At 45.6% G+C, this 15422-nt stretch overlaps 1 protein-coding gene across 2 annotated transcripts in view; it reads right to left on the bottom strand.

Annotated features, from left to right (window-relative positions):
- The window catches only part of LOC140121861 (gamma-aminobutyric acid receptor subunit rho-2), a 97218-nt gene that overhangs the window by 28105 nt on the left and 53691 nt on the right, over positions 1-15422 (bottom strand). For both annotated transcript variants that reach the window (XM_072141966.1, XM_072141967.1), the window contains one exon: positions 1975-2198. In XM_072141966.1, coding sequence (XP_071998067.1) covers positions 1975-2198 — 224 coding nt within the window. The remainder of the gene's footprint in view (positions 1-1974; positions 2199-15422) is intronic.

Raw genomic sequence — 15422 nt, 5'->3', positions numbered from 1 at the left:
GTCACCATATTGATTCTATTGAGGCTAAGTTGGATTATTCAACATTCAGCAGCTATTTCAGATGTCCATGGCCAGCTGGTAGGAGGCATGGTCCATGGTTGAGGACTTAGAGAACAGGTCCCTCAGAGAAAATTTCCTTCCTGAGACAGTTACTGATCTAGAACAATTTGTACATGATACATTCAAGACAATACTACCCGACCTTATGTAGAGATACCATGATGTGGACCGGGTTCACAGAGCCCTTACTTCACCTAGAGCAAGGTTTTGGTAGATGCCCCCTTTACCTCAATAGAGGTTACGGAGGCCATTAAATCGCTAAAATCATCTAAATGCCTGGGAAATTATAAAAAATTTGCTGATCTATTGGTGCCCCACATAGTACAATATTTTAACTCTCTCAGAAAGGGATTTCTTCCTTTCCCAGAAGCTTTAGCGGCCCATATTTCACTCATGCGTAAGCCAGGGAAAGATCAAGCTAAATGCCAATATCTCTCATTAATAGTGACGTGAAGCTTCTTACAAAAATTTTGGCCACTAGAATTAATACCTTTCTAGAGGGTTATATTCATCCTGACCAGGTGAGCTTTGTTCCCTCACGCAGCAGATCAAACTAGTAGAGTAATAGACTTAATTTCCCTGGTTCACGCTAAATGGCACAATGCCCCAAAAAATGTGTTTAGCAATTGATATTCAAAAAACATTTGATTCCCTTTAATGGGATTATCTTTTCTATATTCTTAAACGCTGGGGCTTTGGGCAAAAGTTAACAACAATACTCTCTAGCCTTTATTCCTCCCCAACTGCAGAAGTCAATATCAAGGGGTTTATGTTCAATTGCATAAAAATTAAGTGTGGTACCAGACAGGGATGTCCCCTTTCCCCCATTCTTTTTGTTTTGGCTGTTGAGCCCTTGGCCCACTTGGTCAGGATAAACTGTAATAATAAGGGCATTGGGGTGGGAGGAAGAGAACATAAATGTGCCTAATTTGGGGACGATATTTTATTTATTCTCACATCTCCCCTACCATCACTTTCAAATTTATATCAGGTTCTGGATAGGTTTGCATCCCCGAAGCTCTGAATTTAACTGCCCCCCCCCTCCACACACACACACACTTATGGTGAAGCATGTTCCCCGACTCCTATTGATTTTCTGCCCTGGATTGGGCCAAAGGCCAGACCGGTTATAATATGCCCACTTCTCTCTTCAAACTTAGCAGTCTGGGACAGACTGAAATACAGGTTTATGACGGTTTCTCATCATACACCAGCTGCAAGTCTTTTTTCCAATCCAAGCTTCTCTCCTGGTCTATTACCGTCAGCATTTTAATAGTGTTTGGATAAGGGCCTGTACAGAATTGCTGATTTTGTTGACAGACTGGGAATATGGACTGTCATATATTTCCGTTCTACACAAACTCTGGGATAAAGAATTGTTCAGATTCTCCCAAATTACACATTTTTTACAGTCACTTAAAAAAGAAACCCCCTGATGCATGCTTTCGCTCTATGTTTGAAACACTTTGTTTACACAGTTCCACAGGAAGAAGCGTTCTATTGCAAATATATACTATGTTTGTATCTTCTGAAAATATGATGCCTTACATGTTGGTATTGGAAAAAGATTTCGCCATAACTATGATAATGCGAGAGTGGCAAGATATGGCAGAGCGTAGCTTCAAAATCTCAATCAACGCTAATTTGGTGGTAGCAAACTTTAAGGTTTTATCATGGTGGTACATGGTGCCCTCTCGCAATTTTCCCTACAGAGGAGCATGCATATTTTTCCCCCAATACATAAATATTTGCACAAAGGGCAAATACAGTAGTACTATAGGACTCCTATGGTGTGCTCTTGTACAGATAAAGGGTTATTCCAACTTACATATAACTTACATGGGTAGAAGTTTGACCAACTCCAGAATTCGTTTACATAACATCATTTCCACTGGCAGTACTGGCAGTACTAACCTCATACTGTAAAGAACTTGGCCATCAGGGTACACTCGTAGCATAATGTTATCTGTTGTTGTATCATGAATAAAGGATCTTTTTGAATGAACAAAAAAGACATCAGGTACCCAGATCTTCTTTACCAACCGACTATCAAAGGTCATGCTCTTGTTGGTGGTACTTGGAAATGATAGGCGCTCATCCTTCCAGTAATGTCTTAGGTAAAGGGTCATTGTGAAGTCCTATATTGAGAAGAAAGTAAAAAAAATACAGTTAACTGAACAAAATACATCTGGAAGAATATTTTGTAAATTTTTCTTTAGTGAATATAACTAAGATGTTTACAAGACGGAGCTTCTGACTTCACTGTCTGTCTATTTATCTGCCTGTCTGTCTACCTGTGTGGGTCTGCACTTCTTTCTCTTCTGTCATGCCAGAATAACTGGTCATACTTCTCTAGTATGGTATGGAGAACATGGGAGCTATTGTTAATGCAGAGCCTGGTTCAGATTGTTCAGAATGTGTGCAGCTGCAGAACAGCGCCTCCCTCCCATTTCAGTCCAGTCAGAACCAAAGTTAAAGGGATGTTCTCGTTTGGGCATTCACATTCAGTTTGATTAATATATAAACTTTTTTCAATTAGATGTCATTAAAAAAAATGTTCCTGTGTGAAAATAATTTCCCATAAATGTAATCATATGTTCCCTTAGAAACAAGATGGCTTCCTCGGATACAGCCACCTCTGCTGGATGGATTGCACAAATAAACAAAAAGTTTTTGTATATGAAATATCCAGAAGTTAATACATATCCCACAGCCACCCTGTAGTAATGAACGCTTAATCCAGGAGGTCAGGCAGGGCTCAGTAGCGCATGTCTGGCCACCGCTGCCAGAGTGTAGGGTGGTCATAACCGTGGAAGCTATCTCGTTTCTAAGGGACAGAATGACTACATTTATGGGAAATTATCTTCATACAGAAACATTATTTTTAATAACATCCAATTGAAGAAATGTTTTTACATGGAAGATTAATGAAACTAAATGTGAATGCCCAGATGAGAATACCCCTTTAAGTTACCAGATTTTTTTCAGAGCTGACTGAAAGATTTTCTTTTCCTTTCCAAGCTTTATTCAAGCTAGTGACTAGAGATGAGCGAACATACTCGTCCGACCTTGATGCTCGTTCGAGCATTAGCGTACTCGAAACTGCTCGTTGCTCGGACGAATACTTTGCCCGCTCGAGAAAATGGCAGCTCCCGCCGTTTTGCTTTTTGGCGGCCAGAAACAGAGCCAATCACAAGCCAGGAGACTCTGCACTCCACCCAGCATGACGTGGTACCCTTACACGTCGATAGCAGTGGTTGGCTGGCCAGATCAGGTGACCCTGGAATAGACTAGCCCCTGCCTGCGCTGCTCGGATCATTCTGTGTCTGGATGCCGCTAGGGAGAGAGCTGCTGCTGGTCAGGGAAAGCGTTAGGCTGTTCAATTAGAATAGTGTTAGGCAGGAGTGATTCTACAAGAACCCAACAGCCCTTCTTAGGGCTACAATAACGTTATACTTTTTTTTTTTTTTATTTGCAGCAAGTACCATATTGTGAGGAATTTGCAGGGTACTTGCTACCGTTGTGTTTAGCTCTTAGTGACACACATATCCACCTCAAACACCAAAGTGGGAAAATTTATTAGGGGTTTGATTTCAATTAGGCACAGTCTGCCATTTACTTTTTATTTTACGTTTATTTTTTCATAACTCAGCGTCATCTCATCTGGCATAGCAGTGTGCTTTCATACTTGGCTAGAAAATAGCCATAGGAGAATCCAAACGGCTTACTTACGCCTACAATAGCGTTATATATATTTTATTTCTGGTTGATCTGCTGGTGGCTGTCCTTGCTGCAGTGCATCTACTACCAAATTGTGAGGAATTTGTAGTGAGACTTGCGACCGTTGTGTTTAGCGCTTAGTGACGCACATATCCATCGCAAAGACCGAAGTGGGAAAATTTATTAGGGGTTTGATTTCAATTAGGCACAGTCTGCCAGTTTCTTTTTATTTTACATTTATTTTTTTAATAACTCAGCGTCATCTCATCTGGCATAGCAGTGTGCTTTCATACTTGGCTAGAAAATAGCCATAGGAGAATCCAAACGGCTTACTTACGCCTACAATAGCGTTATATATATTTTATTTCTGGTTGATCTGCTGGTGGCTGTCCTTGCTGCAGTGCATCTACTACCAAATTGTGAGGAATTTGTAGTGAGACTTGCGACCGTTGTGTTTAGCGCTTAGTGACGCACATATCCATCGAAAAAACCGAAGTGGGAAAATTTATTAGGGGTTGGATTTCAATTAGGCACAGTCTGCCATTTCCTTTTTATTTTACGTTTATTTTTTCATAACTTAGCGTCATCTCATCTGGCATAGCAGTGTGCTTTCATACTTGGCTAGAAAATAGCCAAAGGAGAATCCAAACGGCTTACTTACGCCTACAATAGCGTTGTATATATTTTATTTCTGGTTGATCTGCTGGTGGCTGCCCTTGCTGCAGTGCATCTACTACCAAATTGTGAGGAATTTGTAGTGAGACTTGCGACCGTTGTGTTTAGCGCTTAGTGACGCACATATCCATCGCAAAGACCGAAGTGGGAAAATTTATTAGGGGTTTGATTTCAATTAGGCACAGTCTGCCAGTTTCTTTTTATTTTACATTTATTTTTTTAATAACTCAGCGTCATCTCATCTGGCATAGCAGTGTGCTTTCATACTTGGCTAGAAAATAGCCATAGGAGAATCCAAACGGCTTACTTACGCCTACAATAGCGTTATATATATTTTATTTCTGGTTGATCTGCTGGTGGCTGTCCTTGCTGCAGTGCATCTACTACCAAATTGTGAGGAATTTGTAGTGAGACTTGCGACCGTTGTGTTTAGCGCTTAGTGACGCACATATCCATCGAAAAAACCGAAGTGGGAAAATTTATTAGGGGTTGGATTTCAATTAGGCACAGTCTGCCATTTCCTTTTTATTTTACGTTTATTTTTTCATAACTTAGCGTCATCTCATCTGGCATAGCAGTGTGCTTTCATACTTGGCTAGAAAATAGCCAAAGGAGAATCCAAACGGCTTACTTACGCCTACAATAGCGTTGTATATATTTTATTTCTGGTTGATCTGCTGGTGGCTGCCCTTGCTGCAGTGCATCTACTACCAAATTGTGAGGAATTTGTAGTGAGACTTGCGACCTTTGTGTTTAGCGCTTAGTGACGCACATATCCATCGCAAAGACCGAAGTGGGAAAATTTATTAGGGGTTGGATTTCAATTAGGCACAGTCTGCCATTTCCATTTTATTTTACGTTTATTTTTTTAATAACTCAGCGTCATCTCATCTGGCATAGCAGTGTTCTTTCATACTTGGCTAGAAAATAGCCATAGCAATAGGATATCATCGTTTGGTTTTAAAAACTAAAAAACACAAAAACGAGGGCGGGGACGTGGGCGTCCAACTACTGCAGGGGTCAGAGGCCGTGGTCCTGGGCGGGGTGAGACACCACCTGCTGAAGAGGGAGCAGGGGAACGCCGCAGAGCTACACTCCCTAGGTTCATGTCTGAAGTTACTGGGACTCGTGGTAGAGCACTGTTGAGGCCAGAACAGTGCGAACAGGTGATGTCGTGGATTGCCGACAATGCTTCGAGCAATTTGTCCACCAGTCAGTCTTCCACGCAGTCCACCCATGTCACCGAAATCGGCACTCCTCCAGCTCCTGCACCTCAGCCTCCTCCCCCCCAGTCTGCCCCCTCCCAGGAAAATTTGGCATTTGAACCGGCATACTCTGAAGAACTGTTTTCTGGACCCTTCCCACAGTCACAAACCACTTGTCCGGTTGCTGCTGAGCAATTTTCCGATGCCCAGGTTTTCCACCAGTCGCAGTCTGTGGGTGATGATGACCTTCTTGACGTAGTGGAAGAAGTGTGTAAAGAGGTGTCTGACGATGAGGAGACGCGGTTGTCAGACAGTGGTGAAGTTGTTGTCAGGGCAGGAAGTCCGAGGGGGGAGCAGACTGAGGGATCGGAGGATGATGAGGTGACAGACCCAAGCTTGGTTGAGAGGCCGGGTGAACACAGTGCTTCTGAGACGGAGGAGAGTCCTCGACCAGAACAGGTTGGAAGAGGCAGTGGTGGGGCCAGACGGAGAGGCAGGGCCAGAGCAGGTGCATCAGCGCCAAATGTGTCACGTAGTGAAGCTCCCGTGGCGAGGGCTCCCGCGGCGAGGGCTAGATTTTCAGAAGTCTGGAGGTTCTTTAAGGAAACACCGGATGACCGACGGACTGTGGTGTGCAACCTTTGCCAAACCAGGATCAGCAGGGGTTCCACCACTACTAGCTTAACTACCACCAGTATGCGCAGGCATATGAATGCTAAACACCCCACTCAGTGGCACCAAGCCCGTTCACCTCCGGCCGTGCACACCACTGCTCCTTCCCCTGTGTCAGCTGATTGGACGTGGATGTCTGATATCTGTCAGGTGCTGAGTAACTTTGAGGAGTCAACACAGATGGTCAGTGCCGCCATCATCAGCCTCACCATCCCGCTGCTTGGCCTGTTGAAAAACTCTCTGATCAGCATGAATTCGGAAGCTTTGCGCTCGTCACAAGAGACGGGGGAAGAAGATTCCCTTGTTGATAGCCAAAGCACCCTTAGGTCTGTTTCTCAGCGCATATCGGAGGAGGTGGAGGTGGAGGAGGATGAGGAGGAAGAGGAGGAGAATGTTGGCGAGACACAAGAGGGGACCATTGTTCAGTCCTTCACTGTTCACCGTGTATGGGCAAAAGAAGAGGAGTTGGAGGAGGAGGAAATGGACAGTCAGGCCAGTGAGGGGAGTGAATTCTTACGCGTTGGTACTCTGGCGCATATGGCAGATTTCATGCTAGGCTGCCTATCCCGTGACCCTCGCGTTCAAAGAATTTATTCCAGCACCGATTACTGGGTATTCACTCTCCTGGACCCACGGTACAAGCAAAATCTTTCCACTCTCATCCCTGGAGAGGAAAGGAGTGTGAGAACGCATGAATACCAGCAGGCCCTGGTGCACAAGCTGAAACAGTATTTCCCTTCTGACAGCGCTAGCGGCAGAGTGCGTAGTTCTGCGGGACAAGTAGCGAGGGAGAGTAGGCGAGCAGGCAGCTTGTCCAGCACTGGAAAGGGTACGCTTTACAAGGCTTTTGCCAGCTTTATGTCACCCCAGCAAGACACGGTCACCTGTCCCCAGTCTCGGCAGAGTAGGGCTGATCTTTACAGAAAGATGGTGAGGGAGTACGTAGCTGACCATACCATCGTCCTAAATGATCACACAGCTCCCTACAACTACTGGGTTTCAAAGCTGGACATGTGGCACGAACTGGCGCTGTACGCCTTGGAGGTTCTTGCCTGCCCTGCCGCTAGCGTGTTGTCCCAGTGGGTTTTCAGTGCAGCTGGTGGCATCATCACCGATAAGCGTACACGCCTGTCGACTGACAGCGCTGACAGGCTGACGCTTATTAAGATGAATAAAGCCTGGATTTCTCATAATTTCCAATCTCCACCAGGTGAAGGAAGCTCAACCTGAATAATTTATGCACTCCTCCTCCTCCTCATTTTCCTCCTTCTCCTCCTCTTTGTACACTAAAGCAGAGGAAACTGGCTATTTTTTGACAGGGCCCACTGGCTCTAGCTATAGTACTTTATGCATTTAATTTTTCTGGAGGGCCACCTACCCGGTCCTCTGTTTTAAAAAATTTTTGGGAGTGCCACATACAGGCACTCAATCTATTCAATTTTTCTGGAGGGCCACCTACCTGCTCCTCTGGTTTGAAAACTTTTTTGGACTGCCACATACAGGCACTCAATCTATTTCATTTTTCTGGAGGGCCACCTACCTGTTCCTCTGGTTTGAAAACTTTTTTGGACTGCCACATACAGGCACTATCCAAATTAAATTGTCTCCATAGCAGCCTCCACATGTTGTCTCCATTGCTACCTCCAAAAGTCGTCCATATAGCTGCCTCCATACATCGTCCCATTATCAAACGAGGTGTGTCAGGCAGAAATTTGGGTTGTTTTCATGGATTCCACATCAAAGTTGTTAACTTTGTCGCCACCCAGCTGTGTTATCCACAAAATATACTGGCAAACTTTTACCATTTACGGATATTATTTCAGCGCTTCTTGCGCATCTGTTTACATTCCCCTCACCCGCCATATCCCAAACTTATAAGAACGCTACTACACTTAACTTGGTGCAGGCTGGGACCGAGTCTGACCCTGGGGCTGGTCATATACTGCCGACGCAGAGGATTGCAGGGCCTACCTCGGTCCAGGTCTCAAAGGCCTACTATACCTCCTCCTCCTCCCACCCCTCCTCCACCTCCTCCTCCGAATTACCATCCGTGGGCATGGCGCCATCAGTCGGTAGCTCTAGGCACAGCAGCTGTGCCGTCACTAAGCGACAGCAGGCGGTGCTCAAACTGCTGAGCCTAGGCGATAAAAGGCACACCGCCCAAGAGCTATTACAGGGCATTCCACATCAAACTTGTTAACTTTGTCGCCACCCTGCTGTGTAATCCACAAAATATACTGGCAAACTTTTATCATTTACCAATATTATTTCAGCGCTTCTTGCGCATCTGTTTACATTCCCCTCACCCGCCATATCCTAAACTTATAAGAACGCTACTACACTTGATCTTATACAAAAGGTTCTTAGAAGTGCTGTTTGGGGAGTAGCCTAGAGACAGGGGCTTGGATTGGCGAAAGCTCGCCTGGCAGCGGAGCGCCAGCTCCATGCCAAGATCCAACTAACATAGTTTTAACTGCAGCACCTTTAATCTACTAGTTCACTGCCTCCATACATGGTCCCCTTATCAAACGAGCTGTGTCAGGCAGAATTTTGGGTTGTTTTCATGGCTTCCACATCAAACTTGTTAACTTTGTCGCCACCCTGCTGTGTAATCCACAAAATATACTGGCAAACTTTTATCATGTACCGATATTATTTGAGCGCTTCTTGCTCACCTCCTTTGGTTCCTCTCTGCCACCCATTGGTTTGAAGCCTGAGTCCATTTAGGGTATGTCGCCATGCCACTCTCTAGCCTGCCGCTGCTGACGCTGCCTCTGCATGCCGTCCCCGATAGTGTCAGGGTCAATTATTGGATGTTTTAGATGCTATCTAGCTTCATTCTGTCACTCTGTCATGGCCATGCTGTTGCCCATAATTTTGGCATAATGGTGCGTTTAAGCAGCCTCAGAGGCCCCTGCTGTTTCCTGTCCATTTCCGTGGTGTTTCCATCCTTTTCTGAGGTTCCCAGGTGTTTGGCCAAGCTTCCCTGTGCAGAGCCTTGGTCCCCTTGAAAAATGCTCGAGTCTCCCATTGACTTCACTGGGGCTCGTTATTCGAGACGAGCACTCGAGCATCGGGAAAAGTTCGTCTCGAATAACGAGTACCCGAGCATTTTAGTGCTCGCTCATCTCTACTAGTGACCCCACTCCTTTTTTCCATCTAAACCATGGACACATTTATCCATGAAGTTTATCACAGATTTACCTTCCTGTATGACTGGATTTGGCTGGTTAATGATCTTAATTGTAAAATGTGTAAAATGTGTAAACCCTTGTAAACAAAGGGTCTAATTTGTATCTGTAAGTTTCTAGAATGAGTTCTGCAACAAGGAGATACAACTGTGAATTCTGTCACACTGCCACAGTCTGTGACCTAGTTCTGCTTGCAGTGCCTTTGTTCTTCAGGGAATGCTCTCACACATGGATGACAAAGGAACGCCCAGTTGGCAGTCCTTCTTCCAGGCCTCTGCACCACACTCCACCTCTGAAGAACAGGGTCTCTACAACACTGCCAAAGGGGCTTTGGTTTTTTGGCATCTTGTGGTAAACAGTGACCTCTTGTGGTGGCTGCATCGGGTCTGGTATGTGGAGATCCTCAATCTCCTGACCTACTCTCTCAAACATAAGCATGTGTGGAGAGTAACCAGTGGTGCAAGTCATTCTGTTGTTATAGGCCCAAATCAGCTCAGGTTAATACTCGGGCCACCAAGATTTTTGACTATCCTCCCTAGCATTTGGATCATGATGCGGTTAACAGGCCCAATTCCATTGGGGATGATATGGGGTTGTATGGGAATGTTCAATACTATAGAGCTGATATAGCTAACTCATCAAAGCACCCTGAAAACATGCTCCCTGATCTGAATGGGTCCTTCGTTTACAGATTGCTTCTGCAGCCAATTCAGTTGTCTAATCTCATAGTTTGTATCACCGCCCATTGTTCGGAGCTTTTTCTCAACCCACAGGACCGACATCGTTAGAGCCATTTGTATGTATTATCACTCCAAAAATGAGTACCCCTCTTGTGGGCTTCCTGGGCCACTGCTGGCCCCAAAGACATGGGGATGACAACCTGCTGCCAATACTGCAACTCTGACTTCATGTATATGGAACAGCACAGGAGTCCCTGGGTGACACTTAGTTTATCCCACTGTCTCAGTAACTTCTCATCCCTCCTCAGACAAGCTGGTCCACTCTTCCCGCTGGTTCATTTTCCATAGGTCAGGGCAACTATTTTGGACCCTTTCCCAATCTTCCAATGTTTTACCCAATACCATTGGCATCCCTGACACCAGCACACTTGAATGTGGCACATTCTGGACAGAAGGCACCACTCTTCTGTTGTTCGGAATTTCAATGTCTTCTAGCCCTTTGTCACCTTGCTCAATTGGCAAGCATACAAGGCATCAGAGAGGGCATCATTTTCTCCTTCCCTGACAAAGTAGATGCAGTACTGGTACTTGAAAAGGCAAACCATCCACCTCTGCTCAAGAGCACACAGTTTTGCATTCTCCAAGTGCACTAACGGGTTATTACGTTCATTGTGAACTTGAGAGAGCACGGCTCCCGTTCCATGTTGACTTCCATCAGTGTACAATAGGAACGGGCTATCAAACCTTGCATACGCCAAGATCGGACTGGTCAGTCTTTTTCGACACCTCAAAGGCACCTTGTTGTCGTCGCCCCCAATCGATGACGCAATTCTTAGGCCCTTCTGGGTGCCCCTCAGAAGCTCCTGACAGAACTTGGGTATAAATCTCCTATAATAACCAGTCAGCCCTAGAAAGACCTGTACTTCCCGTAGGGTAGTTGGGGGCTGGGGGCTGGTTGTATCCAATCAGGAGTGATCACATGTCCTAGATCAGTGGTGGCGAACCTATGGCACGGGTGCCAGAGGTGGCACTCGGAGCCCTGTCTGTGGGCACCCAGGCCATCACCAAAGAGGACACAAGGGATCTTAATGGATTCCCAGAAGTCCCACGACTTTCTGTGTCCAGTGCTGTCTTAAAGCAACAGTGCTGCCTGAGTCTGGGCACTCCGTGTCTAAAAGGTTTGCCATCACTGTCCTAGATACTCTATTTGCTGCTGAAACAGTTGGCACTTCTTGGGCTTGATCTTTAGCCCATGATCTTGCAGTCATCCTAGGACCTGCTGCAGCTTTTGTAAATGACCTTCAAATGAAGTTCCAAACACCACCACGTCATACAGGTACATCAATATGGAGTATCAACTATTGAAATGTCCCTAGAGTATTAGACAGACCAAAAGGCATCCTGTTGAACTTGTAGAGTCCCATGGGTAAAATGAAAGTATGTCATTTTCAGCCACTGGCACCTGCCAATTTCTGCTGGCCAGATCAATCATGAAGAAATACTTGGCATGACCCAGGGAGGAAAGTGACTCTTCAATTCGCGAAAGGGGATAGGCATCCTGGACAGTCCGAACATTCATTTTATAATAATCTACACAGAAGTGGAAACTTCTATCTTTCTTCCATACCAGGACCACAGGAGCAACCCAAGGGCTTTTAATCTCCTAGATCACTTGATTATGCCGACTATGCCAAGTTGGAAGCCTGGTACTGGAGTGGGATCCCCAGGATACAGCGAAGTCACAGATAAGGAAGGCAATTCCAACTCAGGTTAGCAAAATAGATTTGATTTTACTTAAGTTCTTAATGGTTTCAAAACGAAATACTACACACATATATACATACACTCAGCCAGGAAGCTGAGACCCCTGTGTTACACAGCATGGTGCCCTATGGTGTCCTCTCCAAATATTTCACAATTTTACAGGCTGCACTATTTTACACAATTTCTGCAGGCTGCACTAGTCCAGCAGCTTGTACCTTTTAATTCCCTAATCCACGAGAACAATTCTGTGAGTGTGTTATAGGGGCACAAAAGCTTATAGTATTACACAAGAGCTTACAAATTTATCAAAGTAACCCTATCCCCCCAGATAGAGTATAACAGGTTTTGTACACAAATAAATTAGCTTCTACAGCAAAGATGCCTGTGACAAACTCCCTATCAAATTTTACAACAGGCCTTTATATATTTAAATTGCACAAAGAAATGTGATATCAAGCTCAACCACAAGGAACGCCGGTACCTGGAGCACGAATTCTCACTCCATCAGAGTTTACTCGGATATGCTTTGTAAACGATCCAGCTGAATTCTACCAATTTTATAAAATCTTCTCTTTATTTCAGCATTTTAGAAGGCGTGGACAATGTTCACATCCAACGCATTTCGGACGCCATTGCGTCCTTAGTCATGGATAACAAAACATAAAATGTGAAAAACTTACATTTTAGAAGGGATTCCATGCGATAGTTGCAACCTCAGAGAAAGGCGTGTTACTATACAGTCACTATTAACTTTGCGCCAAAAAAAGTAATGCAGTGCTTGCACAGGGACCTCACTTCTATCACTGACCCTGGTCCGTTAGCTACCTTAAAGGGCACCTACCACCCCGATTCTACCTATAAAGGTAGATCGGGGTGGTAGGTGGATGTAAGGGACGTGAGGAGAGCTCTTTTTAGAGCTAATCCTCATGTCCCCGCTAACTTTTAATAAACTTTATTCCCCTAATATGTAAATTTACTTATGCGGCTACTGGGGCGTGGAGTAGCCGGGCACGAGGCTACACAGCGCGGCTACTCCACGCCCCAGTAGCCACTTTACTCCTCCTACCCTGTGTGTTCGGCACGCAGCTCCTCGTAGCTGCGCGCCCTCACCCGATATGCTGGCGTTCTGCGCATGCATATCTGGCAAGCCACTGCTCTGAGGCCGGAGCTACTGCAAACTCCGGCTTGGCGGATGCTGCGCGCCGCACACACAGGGTAGGAGGAGTAACGTGGCTACTGGGGCGTGGAGTAGCCGCGCTGTTTAGCCTCATGCCCGGCTACTCCACGCCCCAGTAGCCGCATAAGTACATTTACATATTAGGGGAATAAAGTTTATTAAAAGTTAGCGGGGATGTGAGGATTAGCTCTAAAAAGAGCTCTCCTCATGTCCCCTAAATCCACCTACCACCCGATCTACCTTTATAGGTAGAATCGTGGTGGTAGGTTCCCTTTAAACTTCAGAAATATCTGAAAGAGGGCCTCATCCGGCAAGCACATGTTCTTACTGAGGCTGTCACTTGTCCTCTCAGCAGGGTTCCTGATGCCAATCCTCTCTTCAAATCTGGAATCCTGCAACACTGCCACAGTCTGTGATCTAGTTCTCCTTCCAGTGCCTTAGTCCCTTAGGGAATGCTCTCACAGATGGAATACACTGGAACAGACAGTCAGTAGTCCTTCTTCCAGGCCTCTGCACCATACTCCTAAGATGGCTGCCACACACCCCTCCTGCCTGGAGCTCCACCTCTGAAGAACAGGGTCTCTACAACACTGCCAAAGGGGCTTTGGTTTTTTGGTATCTTGTGGTAAACAGTGACCTCTTGTGGCCAAACAACAAAATATCGGTTATTAACATAAAACCTTTACAGAAAGAGGTGCATACACAAAATGGAGGCTGTTTCACCATCTTACACTCAGACTCTCTGAGCTCTGCCATTTATACCTGGGTCAGACTACCTACTCAGATAAAAAGCCTGTGTGTGCTATCCTCATTGCTGGTTAAAGTCTGTTTTCTAGCTCTATTGCCCATGCTACTGTTACGGTACTTGACTACTCCTTGTATTTGTGATTCTGTGCCTGATTTGCTATCACTGTTGTGACACAGATTGCTGACTTTCCTTTTAAAGTTCTTTGTTTGTTCTTCTTGTTTTGTGTCCACACTTTGCCTTAGGGTGGGACCATCTTAATGGTTGTCCCATATGCAACATCCCTCACCGGGGCCTAGCCTTTTCTTGGGGCCTGGAGACAGCCGGGGCCCAGAATACCTGAGTGGCTGGCGGTTGCGGCCTTGGCACGCTAGTGTCACGGTGCTTGGTATGGGGAACCGGAGGGCTGTCCTACAGCCTGGCAGGTCTCCAGCAGGGTGGTGTTGGCAAGAAATGATGAGGGAGAGGCTGCTAGAATAGTTCTCCCTGGGGCAACCCTTTGGGGTCTGGAGTATGAGTCCCTGTGTGGTGGATAGGGTGCCCGTGATGGTGACAGCTGTAGTAGCAGGGACCAGACGGAGGCAGACATTGAACAAAAATAACTTACAGTTCTTTATTGGAACCGACAGGAACAGTAGCAACGTGCCTTGACAAATGGTAGAATGCTGGGACTGCAGTTGGAGATGGAACCACAGGAGTAGATCATCAGCCTGGATGCAATGGCAGGCTGGGAGATAGCTGTGTCCTAGTAGGATGCTTCAGCTTGTCCTGGGTTGCTTCAAATATCACCCTTGATATCCCTACCTCTCACTAACTAGCTCCTCAGAGATGTTCAGGCAAGGAGCTGAGCTCTCCTGCTCTCTGACCAACTGGTCTGATCTGGTCTGTCTGAGCTCTTCTTCTTCTCTCTAGAACTTTCCTGACCAGGGGTTTTATTACTCCCACTGGTCAGGTGGTGGTTCCTCCTCCAATCGCATCCCAGCTTACAGATACAAGATATGAACACATGTGATTGGTTGACACATATTACATCACATTCTACACTTAACTCCTGCCTTACCAGGCAGGCTCTACCGCTGCAGTGTTCCCCTGTGTTATGTAGTGACCTGCTGTGGGGTTGATCAGACCCTACACAGGCTGCAAGATACAAGATGGGACGTATTCGCAACAACCCCTCTGCCTTGCATCGGCAGGGGTGTTGCACATATATATTATAGGATACATTGAGGAAAGTGTTGGGGGCTGGAATATTAGAGTTCACTGTCTTGTCTGTTGTTCAGCGTCCTCATGGCAAGTACATCAAAAGTTTTGTTTCTAATTATTAATTTTAGGGTTATATATTGTTAGGACATAACAATGGTAACAGTGGCAGTGTTGTACAGCTGGGAAATTCCACAAAGCATTATATAATTGTGAGTTTAGTCATGAATCTGGATTATTTCTAGATTAATCTGGGTAATGCCTGTAGAGCTGGAAGGTAAGAACTCCCCTTTTCCAGTGTCATCATTATGTAGAGAATGGATAGGTTGGCGC

The sequence above is a fragment of the Engystomops pustulosus genome, chromosome 3 (assembly GCF_040894005.1).
Source record: "Engystomops pustulosus chromosome 3, aEngPut4.maternal, whole genome shotgun sequence".
Lineage (NCBI taxonomy): Eukaryota > Metazoa > Chordata > Amphibia > Anura > Leptodactylidae > Engystomops > Engystomops pustulosus.
Note: the sequence above shows the minus strand (reverse complement) of the source record. Positions and strands in the feature narration are given on the sequence as shown.